This window comes from Thamnophis elegans, chromosome 11 (assembly GCF_009769535.1).
Source record: "Thamnophis elegans isolate rThaEle1 chromosome 11, rThaEle1.pri, whole genome shotgun sequence".
Classification (NCBI taxonomy): Eukaryota; Metazoa; Chordata; class Lepidosauria; order Squamata; family Colubridae; genus Thamnophis; species Thamnophis elegans.
Window position 1 is genome coordinate 44067118 of NC_045551.1, and position 26406 is coordinate 44093523.

General features: G+C 40.7%; 2 protein-coding genes across 3 annotated transcripts in view; both read left to right on the forward strand.

Annotated features, from left to right (window-relative positions):
* The window catches only part of TM9SF2 (transmembrane 9 superfamily member 2), a 39554-nt gene extending 35546 nt beyond the window's left edge, over positions 1–4008 (forward strand). The window contains exon 17 of the mRNA XM_032226381.1: positions 3016–4008. Coding sequence (XP_032082272.1) covers positions 3016–3083 — 68 coding nt within the window. The 3' untranslated portion in view covers positions 3084–4008. The remainder of the gene's footprint in view (positions 1–3015) is intronic.
* A 4596-nt stretch (positions 4009–8604) lies between these two features.
* Positions 8605–26406, forward strand: part of CLYBL (citrate lyase beta like) — a 201580-nt gene continuing 183778 nt past the window's right edge. The window contains exon 1 of one of the 2 annotated variants that reach the window (XM_032226771.1): positions 8605–8698. In XM_032226771.1, the coding sequence (XP_032082662.1) occupies positions 8628–8698 (71 nt within the window). In that variant the 5' untranslated portion in view covers positions 8605–8627. The remainder of the gene's footprint in view (positions 8699–26406) is intronic. The other variant, XM_032226772.1, reaches the window with a different exon arrangement.

Sequence of the window (26406 nt, forward strand, 5' to 3'; positions counted from 1 at the left end):
ACAGAAATGCATATTGGCAGCTTTTAAGTATTGAGCTCTTTCAAAGAGTTGTCTGTATCCTTTAAACCAGTAGTCTACGTGAGGAACTGGTTATTTTTTCAACCATGAACAGCTATCAAATGTTGTTTCGCTCAATAGCAGCTTTCTGTTTCAAGAACTGGTCAGTGATATGCGTAGTAGAGTGGATTTAAAATCAGCCAAAACTTGTAAGTCAGGAACCAAACCATGCAAAGAATCAGCAATTCTTTTAAAAGCCAGGACAATCTCTTTGCCTCTTTATCTTTTCCACATCTCATTTTCTCTGCAGAGGTGATTTTATTTCATTAGGGTTTTTGATTGACTTAGGTTTCTGCTTCTAGGGATGAAATGGTGCTATTTTTGTATTTTATGTTTTTTTTAGGCAAGCTGACTCTTAAAAAACCACCCTTTTGAGTATTTGCTGCCTATAGCTTTTTTTTTTACTATTTTCTCTTTAGTATTTTTAGTATTTTATTGTCACTTATAGGCCGCCCTTTTCCCTGAGGGGACTCAGGGCGGCTTACAACTCATGGGAAGGGGGTGCAAGACAGAACGTAAAATAATATGTGAGTACAAATAATAATAGCAATAAAACACAACATTCATTCAGCATTCGGGTGGGGTGTATGAAGATCTTATCCCCAGGCCTGACGGGATAGCCAGATCTTAAGGGCTGTGCGGAAGCTCTGGACTGTGGTGAGGGTGCAAATCTCTACGGGGAGATCGTTCCAAAGGGTCGTAGCTGCTACTGAGAAGGCTCTCCTCCGCGTAGTCGCCAGTCGGCAGTGACTGGCGGATGGAACTCGGAGGAGGCCCACTCTGTGCGATCTGATGGGACGAAGGGAGGTAATTGGCAGAAGGCGGTCTCTCAAGTACTCAGATCCACTACCATGAAGGGCTTTATGGGTGGTAAGTAGCACCTTGAAGTGCACCCAGAGATCAACAGGTAGCCAGCGCAGCTCGCGGAGGATGGGTGTTATGTGGGCGTACTGCGGTGCGCCCACTATCACTCGCGCGGCTGCATTCTGGACTAGCTGAAGTCGCCGGATGCTCTTCAAGGGCAGCCCCATGTAGAGCACATTGCAGTATTCCAGCCTGGAGATCACAAGGGCTCGAGTGACTGTTGTGAGAGCCTCCCGGTTCAGGTAGGGTCGCAACTGGCGTACCAGGCGAACCTGGGCAAATGCCCCCCTGGTCACAGCCAACAGATGGTGGTCAAAAGTCAGCTGTGGGTCCAGGAGGACTCCCAAGTTGCGAACCCTATCTGAGGGGTGTAGAATTTGACCCCCCAGCCTGAGCGATGGAACACTGGCCAAATTATTGGGAGGGAAACACAACAGCCATTCGGTCTTGTCTGGGTTGAGTACCAGTTTGTTAGCTCTCATCCAGTTCTTAACGGCCTCAAGACCCTGGTTCATCACGTCCACCGCTTCATTGAGTTGGCACGGGGCGGACAGATACAACTGCGTATCGTCCGCGTATTGATGGTATTTTATCCCGTGCCTCCGAATGATCTCGCCCAGCGGTTTCATGTATATGTTAAATAGTAGGGGGGATAAGACCGAACCCTGCGGCACCCCACAAGTTAGGGGCTTCAGGGACGATCTCTGCCCCCCAACCAACACCGACTGCGACCTGTCCGAGAGGTAGGAGGAGAACCACCGCAGAACAGTGCCTCCCACTCCCACCTCCCGCAGTCGTCGCAGAAGGATACCATGGTCGATGGTATCGAAAGCCGCCGAGAGGTCAAGGAGAACCAGGATGGACGCATGGCCTCCATCCCTGGCTCTCCAGAGATCATCGGTCAAAGCGACCAAAGCGGTTTCTGTGCTGTAACCAGGTCTGAAGCCGGACTGGAAGGGGTCAAGATAACTTGCTTCCTCCAAGGTCCGTTGGAGCCGGAAGGCCACCACCTTCTCAACAACCTTCCCAAGAAAGGGGAGGTTGGAGACTGGACGGTAGTTGTTAAGAACGGCTGGATCCAAAGATGGTTTCTTCAGGAGGGGTCTCACCACCGCCGCTTTAAGTGCGGCGGGGAAGTGCCCCTCCCGAAGGGAGGCGGTTACAACCGCCTGGATCCAGCCTCGTGTCACCTCACTGCTGTTGGCAACCAGCCAGGAGGGACACGGGTCCAGTATACAGGTGGAGGCACTCACAGCTCGTATGGCCTTGTCCACATCCCCAGAGGCAACATCCTGAAACTCAACCCAGAGATGGTCTGCCAAGCTCTCCCCCTGTGTCTCGGCTGGATCTGCAGAGATGGAGTCCAAGTCCGACCGAAACCGAGCAATTTTGTCCGCCAAGAATTGGACATATTCCTCAGCCTTACCCTGTAGGGGTTCGCCCGCGTCCCTCCTATTTCATATTGTTCTATTAAATGATTTAAAAAAAAGAGTGGAAAAAGGATTGCTATTATGTTTAGGGCTGTCAAACTCCTGGCCGGTAAGCTGGATGCATAACGCGCCGGCCATGCCCATGCCTGGTTTAGCGAGGGGATAAAAGTCCCGATACGTCATGTGATGCCACCATAATGACTTGTTTGACACCCCTGCAGAAGAATGGAAGGCTGAGATATTAGGTTTTCTAATCTATACATGCACCACACAGAAAAATAAAAAAAGTAATTAATGCAGATTCCTAGCTAAATGGTTTTTTTCCAAAGCAAAAAATCCCTGTGCTAGTCTTCCTCCAGATGTGGGGGAGAGTTTAACTTTAATGAGAGATGGTCTGCACCAGAGCAGTCTTGCTCCACAGAACTTCCTCTCAAAGGAAATGCAGACAGAGCTCAGCCCCTATATGGCAATCAAGCTGCTTGACACTGTACTGATATAATGTGGCTCTAAATATAAATTCCTGAAAAAGTAATCACCATGTACTGTAAGAGAGAAAGCATTAAAATAGACACACCAATGTGCAAAATTATATTTTTCGTGAACTATTTTATTAGTGTAAGATGACCAGGTATGAATATTGATGCAGTTTTGTGTTTTTTTGTAGGAACAATTGGATTTTTCGCTTGCTTTTGGTTTGTGACCAAGATATACAGTGTGGTAAAAGTTGACTGAAGATACTCAATGCAGAAACTATCAACCTAATTTAAGTACATGATTTTGGAAAAGAATGTAAGCTTTATCGAAAGTACTGACTTGGTATTTTCTGAATGATACAGAATATACATTTTCTCTCATTCAAATATTTGTATTGTAATTTTGCAATCTGGTTTCACTTCGTATTAATGAAGACTGAATATAAATGTATGCATTTGTAAATATTGTTATATTGGGACTTTTAAATTCTAATGACTGGTTACAAGTGCTGCTTTGCAGGATTTAATAATTCTTCTGAAAGAATAGTTGTAAATAAAGTTTTCTAGGTTTGCTGAGTGGGATTGATTATTTTTTTAAAGTAAAGAACTTATTTCTATCATGATTCTGAAGGTTGACTCAGTGTATTGCTTATAGTTTGAATGTTTTTGTTTTGTATGAAGCCATGGCCATAAATCTATCTAACCCTCCACCCCCTAACCCACCCCCCCAACCCGGTGATTCTGTTTGGTTTTAGTGGTTTGGCTTTGAGATTGTGCCTCTGCCTCCTAAATTCTGCAACCTAAACAATTCATAATAAATGAGCTATGTTCAGTTGATTATTACCCATTATAAATAAATGCATAAAATCCTGTAAATAGAAATATATTGATAAGTTTTAAATATGTAGATTGGGTTATGTTTTTTGAGTAAATCATGCTACATAAATGTAATATTAATGCACTACTTGAAATGACATTTCATAACTATACTGTAGTGTCTCTCTTAACCCACTACAGAACTAAATTAAGAGACTGGATAATATTATGAAAAAATCTGCATAAATAGAAACAAGATGTATTACCAATTGTGTTCCCTGCAGATTTTAATGATACATATTATACAGAATGGACTACAGTTTTGTTTTGTTTTTTTTTAAAAAAATAGAACTATTTGCTTCAATTAAAGAAGCAAATTTGTTAAATGAATTAAAACTAATCCACTTGCATATCTGAAAATTGCAGTGGAAACATGTTTACTGTGTTGAGTTGTCTAAGTTGAGCAATTTACCTGTTAATAATCTCTGCATGTTTTCTGGATGAGCACACCTGTTGCCATGTAAATTGCATGTTTCAACAGATCACCCTAAGTTTTTTTTTTCTAGTATTTCTAAAGAGTATAAACTGATGTGTGAATATTAAAATCCAATAAAATATCTTTTGTTAATAATCTGAATTTTTAATTTGGTAAACTTCCATTTACACAAATGTTCAATCCAGAATACTTTATAGATGATTTTAAAAAGCCATGCCAATATTCCTCGAATTTTTTAACAGCCAGTCTAAATATTTGTTAAATAGTTATTATTGCAGCTTGGGTCCTCTTTTAGTGAAATTATATTTGTGTAGTTCTACCAGGGCTGGATGTTGGTTTAGCTACTATAAAAGTAAAGCAGCATCCTTGATTGAGAATGCTAGCATAAAGTATCTGGCTTAAAGAATAATGTCGTCTAATACATTCAAATTTGCATGTCAGGTTTCCTTGGAAGTCAGAGAGTAATTTTAAATAGAAGACTCCTCTGGCAGAATAGACTTCTTGACTACAGGTAGTCCTTGACTTACAATAGTTCATTCAGTGACCATTCAAAGTTACAACAGCATTGAAAAAAGTGACATGATCATTTTTCACAGTTATAACTGTTGCAGCATCCCCATGATCAATCACGTGATCAAAATACACATGCTTGACCATTGACTCACATTTATGAAGGTTGCAATGTCCCTGGTCATATGATCACCTTTTGAATTTGAAATAGGCTATTCCAGACCTGCTGAAAGCATGCAGATTTTGAAACGGGACCGATCTTGTATCTTAAAAAGCAGCATTTCTCAAGCAGGGGATATGGCTCCTTATGTACTCTAGGACATTTCAAGAGGGTAGCACGTGAAATGTTTAATGGGCCCTAGCATGCACCAAGAAGCTGCACAAAAATATATTGCATTGCAAATACTGATTTACCAGCCAGATAACATACCAGCTACTGTTGTGTATCTGGTAATGGAACCTGGACAGATGGGCCACATGAGAAAAACAAGTTTGTAAGAGTGGGATGGGCAAAACAACTTGAAAAACACTGTACACATAGTCCTTAACTTACAACAGTTCGTTTAGTGACGGTTCAAAGGTACAACAGCACTGAAATGTGACTTATAGCAATTTTTCACACTTAAGACCATTGCAGTATCCCCAGTCACATGATTAATGTTCAAGTGCTTGGCAACTGGATTCATATGACAGTTGTGGTTTCCTGGAGTCCTTTTGTGACCTTCTGAGAAGGAAAGTCAGTGGTGAATCCAGATTCACTTAACAGCCGAATTACTAACTGCAGTGATTCACATTGAAAAACTGTGGCAAGAAAGATCGTAAAATTGGGAAGAATTCACTTAATATTGCAGTCGTAAGTTGAGGACTACCTGTATTGTGTCATTTGGCAAGGGAGATGGAAATGAAGGAAAACACTTGAAAACCTTATTCTAAAGGAACTTGTTTCATTTTAAAGAATTTGTACTCTTCTTGATAAAAAACAAAAAAAATATTTGATGTAAAAAATGTACATTTTTAGGATCTGAATTTTTCTTTCTGTTTATCACCTTTGATAGACATGTTAGTAATGTATTAAATTTATATAACTGCCCATTTCAATATCTGCCATTCACAGCAGCTTACAAAGTTAACATTAAAAACAATACAAAAAAATCAAAACCAAAATAAGTGCCATCAAAACAGTAACTTGCAATCAATTTGCAGGCTCTCCACCTACATCACCAGATAGCAAGACCATGTCTTCAAGTGCCAACAAAGCCAACATGGTTAGTGCCTCTTGGGGGGGGGGGGGCTGATGTTACAAAAAACAGGCACTACAGCAGAAAAATGTGTGGATATTAGGAGCAGAGTGTACTTAAGTCTGTGGCACCGTACATTGTAGAGACTGAGGGTGGGATCTCCTGATCAACACCAACTGGAAACCGCCATAAATCAATTTAAGATAGTGCTGATATTGTAAAGGATGTGGATTTGTTTCGCTATAAACTTAATAGTATGAGCAAAAGTTGGCTTGAAACTCAACATTAAGAAAACTAAGATCATGGCATCTGGCCCTCGATTCCTGGCAAATAGATTGAGTCAAAATGGAAGTAGTGACAGATTTTATTTTCCTGGTCTTCAAGATCAATGCAGAAGGGGAATACAGCCAAGAAATTAAGATGCTTGTTCCTAGGGAGGAAAGCTATGGCAAATCTAGACAGCATACTAAAAAGCAGAGACCTCACCCTGCCAACAAAGGTGTGTATAGTCAAGACTATGGTTTTCCCAGTTGCAATGTATGGCTGTGAAAGTTGGACCATAAGGAAGGCTGAGCACCAAAGAATTGAGGCCATTGAACTATGGTGCTGGAGAAGACTCCTGCGAGTCCCTTGGACTGCAAGACAATCAAACCGGTCAGTCCTAGAGGAGATCAACCCTGACTGCTCTTTAGAAGGCCAGATCCTGAAGATGAGACTCAAAATATTTTGGCCACCTAATGAGAAGGAAGGACTCACTGGAGAAGAGCCTAACGCTGGGAAAGATTGAGGGCAAAAGAAGGGGACAACAGAGGAGGTGGCTGGATGGAGTCACTGAAATGGACTCTGGGGGATGGTAGATAGGAAGGCCTGGAGAATGTTGTCCATGGAGTCACCATGGGTCAGAGGAACAACAATAGCATGTGGGAGTAACCTTGGGAATCTCTGTCAAGGGAATACTTAAGTTGCAGAATAGCTTAAATGCAGATATTGGCTCTAAGGCTGCAAAAGAAGGGAGGGAACAACTTTCAGACTTGAAAGGTTCTGTCAAAGTTTTACAATGACATATAATTAGCTGTTATTGTGTTTCTTATCTGGGATGGTCTGCAAGGCCAACATAAATTTTTCACACAATTTAGTGGCATCTGCTTCTGAACCATCAAGTTTAGGAATTATGTTAGCCTACAAGAATGTCATCCTTCGCTCAGTATTTAAGTTAAGATTTAACAGCTGATTTCATACTCGCCCTGCAATAATGATTATGGGATAAGCCTGCTAACCTTTATGGCTAGTTTGCACACTGGAAAATTGGAGATAAATGTATTTGTATTTATTAGTTTGTCAAACATGTACAAGATAGGTATAAATATAAACATGGATATAAACAAAAGAAACAAATACAAATAGATGGGGACAGGAGGACAGGGATGTTAGGCATGCTGGTGCGCTTATGCACGTCCCCTTTATCGAATTTCTTAGGAATGAGATGAGGTCCGTGGTAGACAGTTTGTTGAAGCTGTGGGGGTTTGAGGATGTAACAACAGAGTCAGGTAGAGCATTCCAGGCGATGATCACTCTGTTGCTGAAGTCATATTTTTTGCAATCGAGTTTGAAGTGGTTTACCTTGAGTTTGCATTAATTGTTTGCCAGTGTATTATTGAGGTTGAAGCTGAAGAAGTATTGGATGAATCAATGCATCCAATGAATGCATTGGATGAATATCATAGTATGGTCAGAGAACAGCTCCAGGCACCGGAGTCAATTCAGTCAATCATATTTCACTAAGTAGATGCGTTTCTGCAAATGCAACCTGTGGGATTAAGGCATCAAACTGGAAACCGGGAGATTGTGAGTTCTAATCCCACTTTAGTATATAAAGCCAGCGGGTTTCTATGGGTCAGTCACTCTCTCAGCCCTAGGAAAAGAGGCAATGGCAAACCACTTCTGAAGAAAAAGAACCAAAACACAAGTTGCCAAGAAAAATTTCAGGGATTTGTCCTGACAGCCTCGAGAGTGGGACACAACTGAATTGGAGGACAGAAAAGGGAGGACAATCCTATCCAACAACAAAAAGGTTAAAGAGAAAATCTTTTTAAATTTTCACTCTTAACATAAACATCTCAGCCAGGCCTCTGCAACTTGGCAAAAAAAAAAATTATTATTGATTAGCAATTATTAGAAACGGAGCTCCTTTTGATGTTTTTCTCCTTTTTATGCGCCGCAAGCTTTTGAATAAAAACAACGTTTCCGCAAATACTCATTGCTCAGTTCTCACTTTTTTCACGCGTCTTGCTAATGCATTTTTCGCGGTTACTCCCGCATGCTTAAGTACTTAGGAGAGAACCTCGAGCGTTGCCGTGCATCTTTATCACGGAAAAAACTTCGTGCACCGCCATGGTTTCTATTAAAACTTGCCCGCAATTCTTATTCTCCCATGTATTCTTCTGCAATGCCCGCTGCTGCAAGTTTATTCAGAGCAAACAGATCTCTTTTTTCTTTAGCACAGCCGTGTCACTAGCGACAAGATCAAGATCTGGCCCGCGGCAGTTCTCCAGATTTTTGGCTCGGAAGATTCACGTGCAGACGAACTTCCGCGTCACGCCTCCTGCCTTGGTTCCTCAAAGAGGCGGGGCAAACAAAAGGGAGGGAGGGATTTTCCGCGCGTGCGTGTGTCACAGGAGGCGGCAGAACTTTCCCACCAATAGGAGACGGAGAGGGCGGGGCCGGGGCGAGGCGAAAGACGGGAATGATGGCGTCTGCGGGGATGGGGCTACGGCGGCTCCTGGTGGCCGGTTCGAAAGCGAGCAGGAGGCGAGTGTGAGTGTCGTGGTGGAGGGGATTGCGCGTGCGCTTTCCGAGAACGGCACGGGAGGCGGCGGGCTTTCTTCCCCGTTGTCCTCTCCCCCACTTTCCGTTGCCACTTTTTAAAGCCAACTCCAAGGCAGCTGATTCCTGATGTTGCGGAGGTGCTCGGGATAGTTTTTGCTGCCCCTTTAAAATTGTGGCAGTGTACAACATCCTTAAGCTGGGTGGACTTCGACTCCCAGAATTCCCCAGAGCTAGCATGGGAGTTGAAGTCCATCCAACTTAAAAGGGCTGAGGCTGAGAAAGCCTCGAATGTAATAATTCCGTCTCTTCCCATCTTGACTGATTTTGCAATACCTGAGGAGCATCCAGCCTGGTTTGTCCTTGGAGGGGAAACCCATCTGGAAGCCCGTGGCTTTATAATTAGATTGGGAAGTCAAGACTGGGAAGAAGATAGTGGAGGATGAGTTCCACACAGCTGCCAAGAAAGCCAGTCCTTTCATGTTGCATATCCTTGAATCACCCGGAACTTTTCAACTAGTGGGGGCACTTTATCTTAAAATCATTGTGTAGAGATTATTTAAAGATGGTCAACTGATCCCTCTAGTTATCTTCGGGTTGTTATTATTATGGTATAATCTTTATTGTCATTGTACTTAAATACAACAAAATTGGTTGTTTATATATTATTTTTATTATAATAATATAGTAATATTATATTATTATTATATACTTTATTCATTAAACATGAAACTCAGCCAACTGAACATTCAAAAATGCATTACAAATACCATTGACTGGTGCTAATAGTTGATATGGTTTGCTGCCAGCATCCTAGGTATCAACCAAGTACCTTCTTAAAATATAAGATGTTCCAGGTAGCGCAGTTATTTGCTGTTCCGCTGGTGTTATTGCAAGAAGCTGCAATTTGTTGATGTATCTTGTAAAATTCTTGGACATGGTACCAAGTGCCCCGATGGCAAAGGGTATCACTGTTATATGCTTCATCCATAGCTGCTGCTGCTGTTGTTGTTATTATTATTATTATTATTATTATTATTATTATTATTATATTTGTCAAGCATATATAAGATAACAGATATAAGTATAAACATGATTATGAATACAGGAAATGGATATGAATAAGTGGGAACAGTAGGTATGTTGGGGCACTTATGCATGGCCCTTACAGACCTCTTAGGAATGGGGTGAGGTCAACAGTTAGACAGTATCAGGTTAAACTTTTGGAGGTTTAGGGAAGAAACCACAGAGTCAAGTAGAGCATTCCAGGCGTTGACCACTCTGTTGCTGAAGTCATATTTTCTGCAATGGAGTTTGGAGCGGTTTACCTTAAGTTTGTATCTATTGTGTGCTCATGTATTATTGCAGTTGAAGCTGACGTAGTCATTGATAGGAAGAACGTTGTAGCAGATACTTTTGTGTACTACACTCAGGTCAGACCGAAGGCGGCGTAGTTCTAAATTGTCTAAGCCCAAAATTTCAAGCCTGGTGGTGTAAGGTATTCTGTTGTGAGCAGAAGAGTGAAGGACTCTTCTCATGAAATATCTCTCAACTCGCTCGATTGTATTAATGTCTGATATGCACTGTGGTTTCCAGACAGATGAGCTGTATTTGAGAATAGATCTAGCAAAGGTTTTATATGCTGTAGTTTGCAATACAATATTACCGGAGAAGAAGCTTCGCAAGATTAAGTTAACAACTCTTAATACCTTTTTGGCAATTCTATTACAGTGATCTCTGGCACTTAGATTATTAAAAATGAGTACTCCCATGTCCTTGACAGAGTGAGGGTCATTCACGAGGTCATATCCGTCCAGCTTTTATTTGGTTGTCTGATTTTTTTTTGCCAATGTGTAAGACATTATTAGTATTGTCATTATTGTGCTTTGGAGTCAGTGTTGACTTCTGATAACTTCGTAGATAAGTCCCTGCAATTTTCTTGGCAAGGTTTTCTGGAAGTTGTTTGCCATTGCCCAAGGTCACACATCTGGCTTAATGCCTAAAGTGGGGCTGGAACTCTTGATCTCCCAGGCTCTAGCCTTGTACTTTAACCACTCTACCACTCTGGCTGTGCAATTTTTGGGATTGTAGATCCCATAAACTTTGGAAAGCATGGTTTTAGCTTGAGGAAGGTGGGATGAAGAATGACAAGAGTTGTCCCTGCTTACTTAGAAGTGAGATACTGTGATACAGATGAGAGAAATAATAATAGTAATAAAAGTACATGCTGCCTGACTCCCAATGACTCTGGGCAGTTTACAATTGCTAAAAACATTTAAAAGCAAAGAGTAGCTGGGCATAAGTGGCAGGGAATTTGATTTCTAGGGAACAGAGAAGCAGAGAGAATTGCATTGTTACGGCAGATCCTGACAAAATCAGTGGCTTGCTCAGTGAGATAGGACTTTTGACAAACTAAGCGGTGGCATTTGCACCTCTCTGTCCTTCCTGATGTGTTAATGGGAGAAAGAGAATTATTTTTTTCTTTCACAAATGTCCTTCATTTAAATTAAGGCAGTCAGTATCCTACATGATGGGTTCTTAGCATGAGCATGCTAGTTGGGGAATTCTGGAAGTTGAAGTCCATACAGCTTAAAGTTGCCAAAGTTGAGAAACACTACAGTGGAGAGTCCAGCTGCCTTGGAATCTGCTGGTGTTGAGCTATTTTACACAGATTTGCTGATGTGACACCTGACTTCAGCCTTTTTTTTTAATGGAGACATTCGGTCTAATGTCCGTTAGGCTGATCTTTGCAATTGGAAATAAGCACTTTTGACAGACTTCATTTTGCTCTTTTGTAATTTCTGTTATAGGCAAAGATAAATGGTGGGGACAAAAAAGATTTCAATTTTACCCAGGACTCTCCTTACCTTAACTAATCAACTGACCCTGAAAAAACTTTTATATTGAGTGCCTCTTATCTGTGAGTTGCTTTTTCCAAACACTAGATGGCACCAATGTAATGAATGCTGAAATACTGTATATTAAGACCAATTAATCAGAGTGAGAGAAAAAATTCTTGTCTTGCAATATTTTAGCAAACACAATTTGTAACAAATCTAAAATATAAATGACCAGTAATATTGTCTCTTTCAAAATGTTGCCAATTACCTTGTAATATGTAAATTGAGTAATCTCTTGGTTTTTTTGTTTTAATTGGAAAATTAATTGAAAAAAAATGTTCTAATTGGAAAAAAGGAATCTTAATACACCAAAAGTTATTTGAGTAAAATGTTGTTTCTATAAGATTTGAGATTTTTGAACTTTTCATCTAAGTTGCTCTTATTCCAGGCCTGTGTCAACTATTTTTGAATGTTTTGCTTTTATATTATTTGTATTGCTTTGCTTAAGCTTTTAATTAAACCATTTGCATTTGCTGAAAATGAAATTGATACTTAGTCGCTAATTGTTTCGGCATCACCCAAATGTTAGCATGAACCAAATTTGGTCTTAAGAAAATTGGTTTTAAAGAATGGACTCAATTGTCAGTTTCTTAAGTATCTTGCTTGTTAATGAATTGTGACTGCCTTGGACATAAAACCAGAAACTAGAATCAGTTTCTGCCATTTGCACTGAGTGCTAGAAGATATATTGTTGATTGTTCTGCTGTGATATCATATTGGAAAGTGGTGGGAATGGGAAGACAATATAATGCTAAAAATATAATTACCTGAACAAGGCTGAACTTCCGTGTCCTCCCGTGGCTTGCAGTGTTGGGTGTGCTAATGTAAACAGAGCATTCTTAGCCCACTCATAAAGTTCTGAGGATTTTTATGGTGGGTAATTTGATGTTTGAGGGTTGATGGAAAACTAGTTACGTTTTAACACTAGAAAAATCTTTTCTTAGATTGTAAAATGCTTTCCTTAAGATTGAAGATAGTGAAGTTCTTTTGTTGCAAATTGAGAATTTATTTGTGTATTATTATTATTATTATTATTATTATTATTATTATTATTATTATAAACAACTCAAGATGGTGAACGTATCTAATATTCCTTCTATTTTCCCTACCACCATAACAACCCTGTGAGGTCAGCTGAGCTGAGTTGGCTTTCATGCCTAAGGTGGGAGTACTAGACCATATAAATTTAATAAATAAATAAATAAATAACCTTCCTGATGCCTTAATAGCAATAGCATATACCACTTTGCACCCCTCTCTAAGTGGTTTTACAGAGTCAGCCTCTTGCCCCTAACAGTTTGGGTCTTCATTTTACCCACCTCGGAAGGATGGAAGGCTGAGTCAACCTTGAGCCTGGTGGGATTTGAACTGCCAAATTGCAGGCAGCCGGCAGTCAGCAGAAGTAGCCTGCAGTACTGCACTCTAACCACTGCACCACCATGGCTCAACTACTAGACCAGCTACAGGTAGTAGTACTTGATTAAGGAATGCCCTTTTTAACAACCATTTAACATTACGACCATCCTGTAAAAATAGTCTTAGTGGTCCTCACCTTTAAAACCTTCGCAATGTCCTGTGGTCACCTGATTGCCATTTGCAAGTTTCACAGCTGACTTCTGAAAACAAGAGCCAATGGAAAAGCTGATAGTTGCACTCCCATGATGTCTCACTTAATGAGAAGAGTGGAACTGATGTAAATCCAGCACAGTTACATGTATTGCTTAATGATTGTTGTTTAGTGACAGATTTGCCAATCCCAATTGTGGTCATTTAGTAACGACTACCTGTATTCTGATAAGCAGATAGCCTGCTTTTTAAGTGATTCTCATTAAGTCTGATTCCAGAATATAGTCTTTGAATAATTCCTATAATGGTTGGTGGGTGAGGGTCGTTAGAAACAAGTGATGAAGTGTGGTTATGACATCATGGAGCAAAACCTGTGATTTGTGTCAGATGTTGGGATGTAAGTACATAAGCAGACATGACATCTGTATCCCCAGGCCACTGTTTTGATATAATCAATTTGCAGCAGATGGTTTGACTGGGGTGGGTGGAAGTAAATCTGACCATTCCTCTGTCTCCCTCTGCCCCCTTCTTTACTTTCTCCAACCTGGTGCTCTTCAGTTGCATTACAGCTCTCATCATTTTCAGGAAAAGAAAAATGGTTATTTGGCAAATTCTACTGTTGAATCACTGTCTCTCTCCTCCTAAGAAGTAGGAGAATGGAGTTAAGGGAAGCTTTTCTTGAACAAAAATAGGATAAAGGTAAAGGTTCCCCTAGCACATATGTGCTAGTCATTCCCGACTCATCTCCATTTCAAAGCCAAAGAGCCAGAGCTGTCCGAAGACATCTTCGTGGTCGTGGCCAGCATGACTAAACGCCAAAGGCGCATGGAATGCTGTTACCTTCCCACCAAAGGTGGTTCCTATTTTTCTACTTGCATTTTTACATGCTTTTGAACTACTAGATTGGCAGAAGCTGGGACAAGTAACGGGAGCTCATTCAGTTATGCGGCGCTAAGGATTTGAACCGCCAAACTGCTGACCTTTCTGATTGACAAGCTCAGTGTCTTAGCCACTGAGCCACCGCATCCCTTAAAAATAGGATACCATATAGTTATATCCATGAGATTTATTTTCATAATCCTGGGAGGACTTTTTGAGTTCTTTATTTCTGCTTCATATATATATATATATATATATATATATATATATATATATATATATATATATATATATATATATATATATATATATATATATATCGATTGTTATAGAAATAAGTGTCTTGCTTCTTGGTAAAATGACTGTTTACTCTGAAGTCTCTTACACAGTTAAAAAAAAAAACAAGACAAGAAATTCAGAAGCCTGGGACAGGCCAAGCCTGCTTTATAAAATATAGGATGCCAGTTGTAGTTAAACATTTTAAGAGAGACGGTTTATCCTGAGTTTTCAGGTGACCTAATTTCCCCTGGTACTGTACATTTAGGTTTTTTTACATCTGCACCTAATTTGTAAAACAGACTTAATGAGAAACTTCAAATAGTTTAAACATCAAGGACAATGATGGCAAAGTTTTAGAGGTCCAGTAATCTGTCCATGTTGGTCATTGAAACGTGATCCCAGCTGGATATAATTAAGGACAGATGTCATTCCAAGACTTGAAAATGAGGGCTTTACAGTTGATGCTAGCAAGCTACTAGGCTGGTGGTTATTACTCTTTATTTGCTGTGCAAGAGTAGAGCTATTAATGTCACTTAATGTGGATAAAGTTTTCAAAAAATGATAAATCTGCATCGCCTCAAAATGGCTTATAAAGGGTTTAAGGTAAAGGTAAAGGTTCCCCTTGCACATATGTGCTAGTTGTTCCCAACACTAGTGGGCGGTGCTCATCTCAAAGCTGAAGAGCCAGTGCTGCCTGAAGACGTCACCGTGGTCATGTAGCTGACATGACGAAACGTCGAAGGTGCACGGAACACTGTTACCTTCCCACCAAAGGTGATTCCTATTTTTCTACTTGCATTTTACATGCTTTCAAACGGATAGGTTGACAGAAGCTGGGACAAGTAACAGGAGCTCACTCCGTTACGTGGCGCTAGGGATTGAACCGCCGAACTGCCGACCTTTCTGATTGACAAGCTCAGCGTCTTAGCCACTGATTCACAGTGAATGTTAAAAGATGATTTTATGGATTGTTGGAATGTCGAATAAAGTTACTGGAACTGAAAAAAAGGGAATGAGCAGCATATCATGAAAATACAGGTAATCCTCAACTGATAACCACATTGGAGCCCAAAATTTCTGTTGCTAAGCAAGACAGTTGTCAAGTAAGTTTACTTCCTTTTACAAACTTTCTTGCCACAGTTGTTAAGCAAATCATTGCATTTAATAGGTTTGTTAAGTGGATGGGACTTCCTCCTTGACTTTGCTTGTCAGAAGGTTGTTAATGATGATCACATGACCCCAGAATACTGCTACTGATCTGAATTTTGATCATGTGACCATGGGGATGCTGCATTGGTTGTAACTAAAAAACAGCCATAAATCACCTTTGCTGTTATAACTTTGAACAGTCACTAAATGAACTATTATAAGTCAAGGACTATCTGTATTTCACCGGCTTCTCTTTTTATTTGAGGGTGTCCAGTTGCTGATTTTTAAGTAAAAACAAAAGCTCATTAGCAGTATTATGGGCATGTCACAAGTCATTAGCTTTGAAATATTTACATTCCTCAAAGAGTTTTGCGATTAAGAACATTGTTCCAAAGAGCTCTTCACTTAAATGAAAAGTTTCAAGGGTTGCTTGTACAGAGCAATTGAAATGATTGCATTTGTTCTTCAGGTTTTCAGTATTATGCACATATGAAAGGGTAAATATCTTTTGTGTTGAAATGCTTCCCCTGAGTTTTAAAGCAAGTAGATCTGAAAAAGGGGGGAAGCCACCTTATCTTTGTGCTGAATAGTTTAATGAATTCTTTCCTTGAAGATGATAGCCCTGATCTGTTTTCACTTCTGGATAATTTTGATGTAGCTCCCATTCTAGTGACTTTGGGGCTCAGGACTTAATTTTGAGAAAATTTGTGGCAGTACTCAAGAAGTGGATAGGAAAATTCCCCATCCCTGGGAAGTTTAAAGGAACAAAGTTGAACTTCCCTATTGCTTCTCCCGGGAGCTTGTTTCAGGATGATATTAAAAATATAGGTAAAGGTAAAGGTTCCTCTCACACATATGTTGTAGTCATTCCTGACTCTAGGGGACCATTTCAAAGCCGAAGAGCCAGTGCTGTCTGAAGACATCTCCGTGGTCATGTGGCCAACATGACTAAACGCCGAAGGTGCACGGAATACTGTTACCACCAAAGGTGGTTCCTATATTTCTACTTGCATTTTTACATGCTAGGTTGGTAGAAACTGGGGTAAGTAACAGGGGCTCACTCCTTAACGCGGCACTAGGGATTCGAACTGCTGAACTGCCGACCTTTTTGATCAACAAGCTCAGTGTCTTAGCCACGTCCCTCAATTAACAATATAGTGGGCCTCTTTATATGAGCCCTTTAGGGACATTGAGAATTTGGGTCTAGTGGTTCCCTATTTTATCAGATGCTGAAAGGTGTTATTTGCAACCCAAGACTGTCTACCAGAAAGCAATTCAGGTTTGCAAATTTAAATTCTATCCCTGAAGGGGTCCAAACTTGTATAGCTTTTATCAGCTATAAATGATGCAGTGTGCAGTTTTTAAGGAAAACAGGAGAAACTGGGAAACATCTGCCTGCTTAAAGTAAACAGCATTTCCCTTTATTCCAGTATCTTTGATGATACAACAGTGACTTTCATGAAAAATGCATATAAAACTCTGAGCTGCAACGTTGTGAGGTATTTCAGCATGATCTTGTTCCAGTGGAGTTAAATCATATTTCCTTGAAAGTTTTCCAGGTAATTCAACAATGGGATATATTTTGTTCACAATGAAAAGTGGGGTATAAATTAGTTGCAGTAATAAATAACCCGTAATCATGGCTTACAAACGTTTGTTTTGGAATCACAAACAGCAAGATGTTATTTCTAGAATAGTTTTCCACATTCTAATTTGGTCTTATTTCCTTCATCTTCTCAAGAAGCCATTGTAGTTTGAGAAGTACTAAAGTGGTTTTAGTAACAGATTTCTCATTCAGCAAGCAGGAATATGAACCTAATATCTAAGCCGGTAGCCATAATTCATCTGTTGGTGTATTTTTCATTGGTCTGCACACACATATACACACACACACACACACACACACGCCAGCCAGCCAGCCAGCCAGCCAGCCAGCCAGCCAGCCAGCCATAGAATTATTAGGGAGTAAAATTACATGAAACTTCCCATCTTATTCCCAATATCACATGGTCCTACAAATGGTTTGGCTTCCACAACTTTTTCAAGTACAGACAGTCTTTGACTTACTACAACGGCACTGAAAAAAGTGACTTACGACCATTTTTTCACACTTATGACCCTTGCAGCACCCCCAAGGCCGCATGATCAAAATGCAGACGCTTGGAAGCCGACTCATATTTATGACGATTGCAGTCTTCTGAGGTCATGTGATTGTCTTTTGGGAACTTCTGACAAGCAAAGTCAATGGGGAAGCCAGATTCACTTAACAACTGTGTTACACAGTTAGTAACTTAACAACTGCAATGATACACTTAACAACCGGGGTGAGAATGGTTGTAAAATGGGGCAAAATTCCCGTTAAAAATGTCTCACTGAGCAACAGAAATTTTGGGCTCCATTATGGTCATACGTTGAGGACTCCTTCCTCAACTCAGGGCTACAATGGAGCCTGCCCGTTGTGATCAGAAGCCATGCCAGTTCTTATGTAAAACACCCATGTGACCACGGGGGATTTGGCCCACGGGGCCGTCCTGGTCTACCAAATGTGAAGAGGAAAGATTGGGCTACTGTGGCCCAGTCTACCCAGTGCAAAGAGGAAACATGCCAGCAGTTTGGGGAGTGGTGTCAAGCTGGCCATGCCCATCCAGTTGGCCATGCCCCCCGTCCCCGAAGTCAACCACAGCCCTGATACGTCCCTCAATGAAATTGAATTTGACACCCGCTCCTGTAGGCAAATACAATGCAAAGCATATTCCCTGTTCCTATAATTAGTTTATCAATTACTGCTTCATTCCTACAACCAGCTCTGCATGCGAAGCCCTTGGATCATTCAAAATGTTTGTCTGTGTTTCCTTTTAGAGTCAAAGCGACACTTGGAGTTGCAGTACCGAAATGTTTTTATTCCAATAGGATATGGATAGAGACTTTTCAACCTGAGCTTCTTCCCATAGCTGGCTTTTGATCTCTCGAATAAATGTAAACTTCTCCAGTTGAATTTGACTTCTGGGGATATGGTGGACAATTTATCGGTAGCCAAATGGAGTGGGGGGTTGTCTTTGCTCTACCATTTTCCAGAATGCTTTAAATAATAACCAAACCTCTACCCAAGGATTTGACATTTTACATCCTGAAACTACTTACTTTGCAGTAAGCCCAAAGATGGTTTGTTTGATTCTGGCCTAAAATATTTTGCAGACTCACTTGTGTCAATCATTGTTTATCCTTTGGCATATAGCAGTGATGGCAAACCTTTTTTGGCTCACGTACCAAAAGCGGGAGGACCACAGGGGGGGTTGTGCATGGGTGTGCCCATGGGTTTCTTTTAATGTTGTACGCCGCCCTGAGTCCTTGGGAGAAGGGCGGCATATAAATCGAATAAACCTAAACCCATAATGCTATGCGCATGAACCCAGCGCGCATGTGTGACCAGCACTTCCCCCGTTTTTGGCATGCTTTTTTCACCCTCCCCAAGCTCCAGAGGCTTTATAGGAGCCTGGGGAGAGCGAAAACAGCCTCCCCCACCTCCGGAAGTCCCCCAGAGGCTTCAGGAGCTTCTCTGAAGCCTCCGTAGTACGAAAAACTAGCCCTGTGGGCAAACTGGAAAATCAGGAATGGACTTCTAGTTTGTTCGTAGGGCCAGTTTTAGCCCTCTGAAGCCTTCAGGGGCCCTATGAGCCGAGGTGGCGCAGTGGTTAAAGATCAGCAGTTCAGCGGTTCAAATCTCACCGGCTCAGGGTTGACTCAGCCTTCCATCCCTCCGAGGTGGGTAAAATGAGGACCCAGATTGTTGGGGGCAATATGCTGACTCTCTGTAAACCGCTTAGAGAGGGCTGAAAGCCCTATGAAGCGGTATATAAGTCTACTGCTAAGTCTACTGCTATTGCTATTGCTATTCCCTGAAGGCTCCAATCCTGAACTTCTGGTTTGCGCATAGGGGCGGTTTTTCACGCTACGGAGGCTTCAAGGAAGCCTCCAGAGGGCAAAAAATGGCCTCAAAAGAAGGCCGAAGTTAGCCGGCACACTGGAGCTGATAGGGCAACGCCTCACGGGCCCTAAAAAATGGCTCTGCGTGCCATAGGTTCGCCATCACAGGCATATAGCATCCATACTGTCAGCTTCAGTGGGTTTTTTGTTTGCTATCTGTAGTATTCTCATTCTATAGGCATCATTAATGTAGCTGATTTTATATTTTATTCTTAGAGACACAAGAGTACATGGATCTCTTATGAAGTATAAGGAAAACACGCACATATAATTCGGCTTGCATGTCAAATGCTTTAACATTTCTCAATAGTGCGGTACCTACTGTAGATGTTGTATTTTATATATACCAGGTCCTCATATATTGAGCAAGAGGTCTGATAATATTACACTCTAGGTCCCCAGACAAAGAAAGCAAGCAAGAAAATTAATCTTGGGAAGGATTTGAAACATACTGTTCCTGCTTTACTTCCATCTGGAATATAAAAATATTCCTTTCTTCGTAAGACTTTTGTGCAAAGACAGAAGCCTCTTTTTATGTTGAAAGTTATTAGAGTCCTTTTGATGCGCTCTGTGTGAATACACACGTATGCTCACATGAGTGTATTTTTTTATTTTAGAGAACTACCTGTTTGGTTCAGCCTGTAATAGCAAAATCTGTCTGAGCTCTTTTCTATACCCAAAACAGCAAATCTGAAGACTGGCACGGCATAATGCATGTCATTTCTGGTTTTGCTTAGAAGCGAAATCAAAGGATTTCTGAATAATGGTGTTTAAAATTAAAGTGCACGGGAGTATTTCTCTATTTTTCCTTCTTCTTACTTTTTAAAGGCAGCAAGTAAGAGCTCTCCATTCTGTTGTTTGTGTGCTGTGCTGTCGCCCAATTATCCATCTCCTTGCAGAAAACGTTTCATAGACTTGCTGCCTTTGGTGAGGCCTATGGATGCTATTCTTTCATGAGAAGCTAACAGGCCTGAACTCTCCATACAGGATTGAGACGATCATCGGCCTCTGCGGTAGGAAGGGCTGTCCAATTACCAAGTATCATTAATAGGCTTTGATGCAGAGTAGGTGGCATTAGAATGGACATAAAAGTTCTGGCTGGCCAGAGTCATTTTTCCACAGGTATGGATAAAACAAGACTGCATCGCAGTTGCATCTGCAGCTCAACCTTTTCTGTCTGTCACTGAAAGCCGAAAAGCTTGAAACGGCTGGATGCTGATCATCACTCCCTTTGTGTCCTCTGAAACCCAGCACCATTTAAATTCATTGGGAGTCTTCCTGCTCGGCAGATATTGCAAAGCTTGGCTATACAGGCTACATTTTTAATAGTCAGTGGAAATGCCAACTTGCACCCCATTCACAACAAACATGAAAGTCTGGAACGTGATGCCCACCCCTAATTGGCAAGAAGTTCAATATGTTTAAGAAGCCTTTGTTTTTCCTGTTTGCTTTTGGAAAAACATGGGCCTAATCACGAGAGGCGTAAACCAGTCTGCGATTTTCTTACAGAACATTGAGCCTCTCTCCCCCCACCACCCCACCCCATACATTCACTGGTTGTTGAGCTCTTTGAGAATATTTTGTCTTTTGAAGCATCCAAAAAATATTATTGCGGTGGGAAGCAGTAATGCAAAAGACAGATTACCATTAATTACCACAAAGCATTAATTCTGTGGGACTTAATTTAGCATTAAACTAAAGAGGGAAGTGATGTAGGTGATATGAACCATTTATGGGGGAAAAAAAGGTGGTTATTATTATATTCCTTTGAGATTAGGTAAAAATGGAAATTCAGTAGTGTGGGCCTATCAATAAACATGGCGCCACTTTGATTTTTCCAAGCCTCACTTTCTTCTCTAGCAGTCTTGAAAAGAGACAGTTTGGGATTTAGTAAAACATTTGGTATTCTGTTTGGTGTAGTGGTTAAGCCCTCAGGTTAGAAACCTGGCAACCGTGAGTGCCTTAGGCAGAAAGCCAACTGTGTGACTTTGGGCCAATCAATTTCTCTCAGCCCTAGGAAGGAGGCAATGGCAAACCTCTTCTGAGAAATCTTGCCAAGAAAACTGCAGGACTTTCCAGGGAGTCTTTGAGAATGAAGCACGATTGAATAGAAGAAAGAAAAAGAAAAAATAAGAGTCTATCTTTAAATTCTTGATATAGTTTTTAAAAATAGAGGAGGTCTACCAAACTGTAGCAAATGACTATGGCCCTAGTTCTGGATTTTGCAAGATTGAGTATGAAATGTCGCATTGCTTTTTCATACCTACCCTTAAGCAACCTTGAATAAGCTTTCCATCTGACACATTTTAGATGTGTGGACTTAAAACTCCTATAATTCCTAGAAAGCATAAGGAAAAGATTTCTTGATTAGTATTTGCCTAAGATGCATATATTGTTCTAGTTCTTATATTGGCACATATACATTTCATCCAGACTCAATAGTCTACTGATACTTTGTGTGATTTTATTTCTTTACACACACACACACACACACACTCCATAATTAACATAGTTTATGACACTTTTTCCATGCTGATTTTCTAGGCAATTGTGATTAGGTTGCACATTATGTCAGTTCTTGGATCTATATATAATTGATCTTGTCGTTTTGACTAATAAAATACTATAATAAAGTACTTTTTTCAAAGAAGCCTTTAGAAAGTCTGCTAGTAATTGCACCGGGTGCCAGATTTTAATTACTGTTGGCATTTCTGTGTGTATTGCTGGCAATGGAACCAGTCTTACTGAAAAAAGGCATAAATTTTGACATTGGCAATATGGGAGCTCAGCGTAAGAGACTGTAAGCCGGGTACTGTTCTGCTTTAATGTACCGATTAAAATATTCAGTGTTAAGTGCAAAACTGTGCTAATCTCAGGCTTCAGTTGTGTAATGATTCAGATTGTTAGAAAGCAGCATATGTAATAGCTTCAAATAAGGATTTTAAGAGGAAAAAAAATAGGATGCTACATCGTAAGAAATATGGTTGGCATCTACCAGGTTTTCCATTAAGTTCCAGGTCACAGACAAATAAAGGAAGCATGTTAAGGGAGGGGGGAAAATCCCCTTTTAAAAAATAATTAGGGAGATGTCTGTTTTGTTCACCAGATGGAAAATCAGTACTTGTGGGTGGTCTGTGCTGGATGGGGCATCTCACAATTGGCAGAAGTATGCCTTTAACTTTTAAAGTCCTGGGACAAAATGGAAAAGTAATTGACTGCTGAAAACACTCCTTTTCTGGATACATTTCAGTCTTTTTATACTTAAAGGCTGGTGGAGTTTCTGTCATTTCTCATATGAATTCCCTGACTTCCAGTTCTTTCATTCACGCCTGGCTTTTTATTTCGTGAGATTGATTAGGAAGCAGTTTGGCTCAAGTCTTTGAGATCCAAAGATTTATAATGGCTGCCCACACATTCAACTTTGGCCTCTTTGAAGCAGCTTTACAAGCCTCCACTCTAGGTTACTTTTGCAAAGTATTTCAGAAGACATAACTTGTCTTATATTCTTATGAGGAATAAAACAATATTTCAGCAGATATATTCAATATATACATATAATTGTAAAATTATGGAAATAGACCTGTGTTAATCAAAATTTAGAATAAAACTTGGGATTACAAAGAGTTTTAAAGCTGTGCTTGTTTAATGAAAAGCTGCTGTATATGTGAATTTTATACATTTGTAATACCTATTTTTCGGAGTATAAGACGCACCCTTTTCCCTCAAAAAAGAGGCTGAAAATCTAGATGCATCTTATACACTGAATACAACAGTTTTTTGCCTCGCTAAACCCCGCCCCTTCACCAAAATGGCCTTGCATGAGTGAAAAACAGACTGTTTTAAACCTCCTAAATGCTATGCATGTTCTTTCTTTGACAAAAAAAGGGCCCATTTTAGCAAAAAATGGGCCATTTTTTGTCATTTTGGGGGTAGCCCACCCCTAGGAGTACTCTACAAGCCTCTTAAAGGCTATGTCTGCCCTTTTTTGGAAAAAATAATGGGCCTGTTTTCACAAAAAACAGGCCATTTTGGGGAGGTCTGCAGAGTACAAACACTTTATTTTTAAAATGCCTCTTCAAAACCTTGGTGCATCTTATACTCCTAAAAATACGGTATTGCCTTTTTCCCCATTAAAGAATGGCTAATCAAGTGAAGAGCCAATGATCTTAAATATATTTAAGGTCTGCAGGATCTAATCTAATCTGGTGAGTCACCAGGACCAGATGTTTTAGCCTTCCAAGCTTTCAGACTTGTGTTAGAGTCCATCCTCGGGGAACTTCTCTTGCACCAGAATGTTCACCATGTTTGAAGTCTCTTTTGCCTTGTCTTCTCCAGTTGGAAATTCCAATTACTGTATATACTCGAGTATAAGCCTAGTTTTTCAGCCCACTTTTTGGGCTGAAAAAAGCCGCCTCGGCTTATACTCGAGTCAGTGAAAAATTTGCCCGAAATGGAGGAGAAAAAGGGGCGGGGCCATGCCGCTGGGTGACACTCGTGAATGGCCCAGTGCCCCTGTGAGTTTCCCCTCCCTCTGTGTCAGTTTGCCGCGCAGCGCACACCGCACCATCCCCCCTCCTCACGTTCTAATGTAATGCAGGGCTGTCTTACGATTCCCCTTCCTCCCCCTCCTGCCGCTCTGCAACGATGTCCCACCTCCTCCTTGTTATGGCAAGCAGCCACATAGCGATGTCCCACCTCCTCTGGTACAGTGATCCAATGATAGGAATCACTGTGCCGTGTGTCATAGGAGGCGGGACATCATCATCACAGCGGGACATCAGCATCATGAGGTGAGTGAAGTATTTCATTGAATACACCGCTAGTTTACTGTTTTTCTTTGAAATAAATATTCAAAAACATTATTGGTATCTATTTTTATTTTTGAAATTTACCGGTAGCTGCTGCATTTCCCACCCTAGGCTTATACTCGAGTCAATAACTTTTCCAGTTTTTTGTGGTAAAATTAGGTGCCTCGGCTTATATTCGGGTCGGCCTATACTCGAGTATATACGGTATTTGTTCTGTAGGATTGAATTTAGAAAATAAGACAGTTAAACAACAGCTGTCTCATTCAAACTGCTTCCAGGACTAAAAAACAAAACAAAACTAATTTCTCCCACACTTCATCATATCAGTATAGAGAATATGAATAAATCAGTAATATAGCAATAGCAATAGCAGTTCGACTTATATACCGCTTCATAGGGCTTTCAGCCCTCTCTAAGCAGTTTACAGAGTCAGCATATTGCCCCCACAGTCTGGGTCCTCATTTTACCCACCTCGGAAGGATGGAAGGATGAGTCAACCTTGAGCCGGTGAGATTTGAACTGCCGAACTGCAGTTAGCAGTCAGCGGCCTGTAGTACTGCACTCTAACCACTGCACTGCCTTGGCTCTTCGAAAGTAGTCCTGGGGTCAAGAATAATAATAACCAGTAAAGCAATGTTCTCAAACTTTATACCCTCTGTGTATCAAACTACAGTACAACTCCCATAAGATTTGGACATTATAAACATCTGTCTGACCAAGGATGACTGCCCTAAGGGAAATTCTTCATAGGATTGCCTTGTCCTATGAATCAGTGCTGCCATATACTGGATTGCATTGATTATACATTGTCCTGAGGCTGGGGAATCAGTGATTCTCTCTATCTTCCTAAACTATAAATCCCACATTTCTTTCCATTGTTGGACCTGCTTGATGTGGTAATTCATGTCAGACTTGATGATAATAAAGACAATAAAACAGGGATAAAAGATAACATTTTCTTAAACATCTAGAAACAAATAAAGTTATAACTACTGTAGAAGCCAGCACAAGTTTTGTTAAAAACCGATCGTACCAAACCAATCTTACTTCATTCTTTGGTAAAGTAATTAAATTAGTAGACCAGTGAAATGCTGTGGACATAGTATACTTAAATTTCAGTAAAGCATTTGACAAAGTATGCCACAATCTACTTTTTGGTAAGCTAGAAAAATGTGGGATAGATAGCATCATCATCTGATGGATTTGTAGCTGGCTGATAAAACATACTCAACAAGTAGTCCTTAATGGTACTACATTGAAGGAATTAAGCAGTGGGGTACCACTTTCTTAAAGGGGCCTCCAATGTTAGACCTCCTGCAGTCCACAGGTACCCATCCTGGGATTTGATTAAGGTACGTAACGCCTGGCAGATGCCAGATCCCTACGTGCCTGTCTAGATAACGAAGATTGGATAAGTATATTCTAATAGGCACCTCCTGTAGTGCTGCGACGAATGACGCTAACACTTTTGTAAATACCCGGGGTGCTGATGACAGTCCAAAGCGGAGGGCAGTGTATTGGAAATGCTGCCTTAGTTATGGAAAACTTAGAAACTGTCTGTGGTGTGACAAAATAGGAATATGGAGGTACGCCTCCGTTAGGTCAATTGAAGTTAAAAAATCACCCTCTCTGATGGAACCCAAAATGGTATACAGAGGACAAGAAACAATGGATGGAAACTAATCAAGGAGAGAAACAACCTGGAATTGAGGAGAGACTTCCTAACAGTGAGAACAATTCACCAGTGAAGCAGCTTAACTTCAGAAGTTGTGGGTGCTTCATCACTGGAAGTTTTTAAGAACCACTTGTTTGAAATGGTATAAGGTCTGATAACTGAAAACATGAGGGTTTTTGTCATTGTCTTCTTCCTAGATGGTTCCTCCCCCCCCCTTTTTTTAAAAAATTTCCCAGACTGGTCCATATCTCTGGCATTTTGAAATGATTACCATCTAAGAACTAAGATGGGTCAAAACCCTGCTTAGTTTCCAAGATGCAATGTTTAGTTCATGTTTGTGTTGCCATAGGCATAACATGTGCATATCCCTACATTGTTGACATCTTTGAGTGAAAGCCCCCTGATAAACTTAGCATTTCCAAATCTGGTGCTCTCTAGAGCAGGGGTCCCCAACCTTTT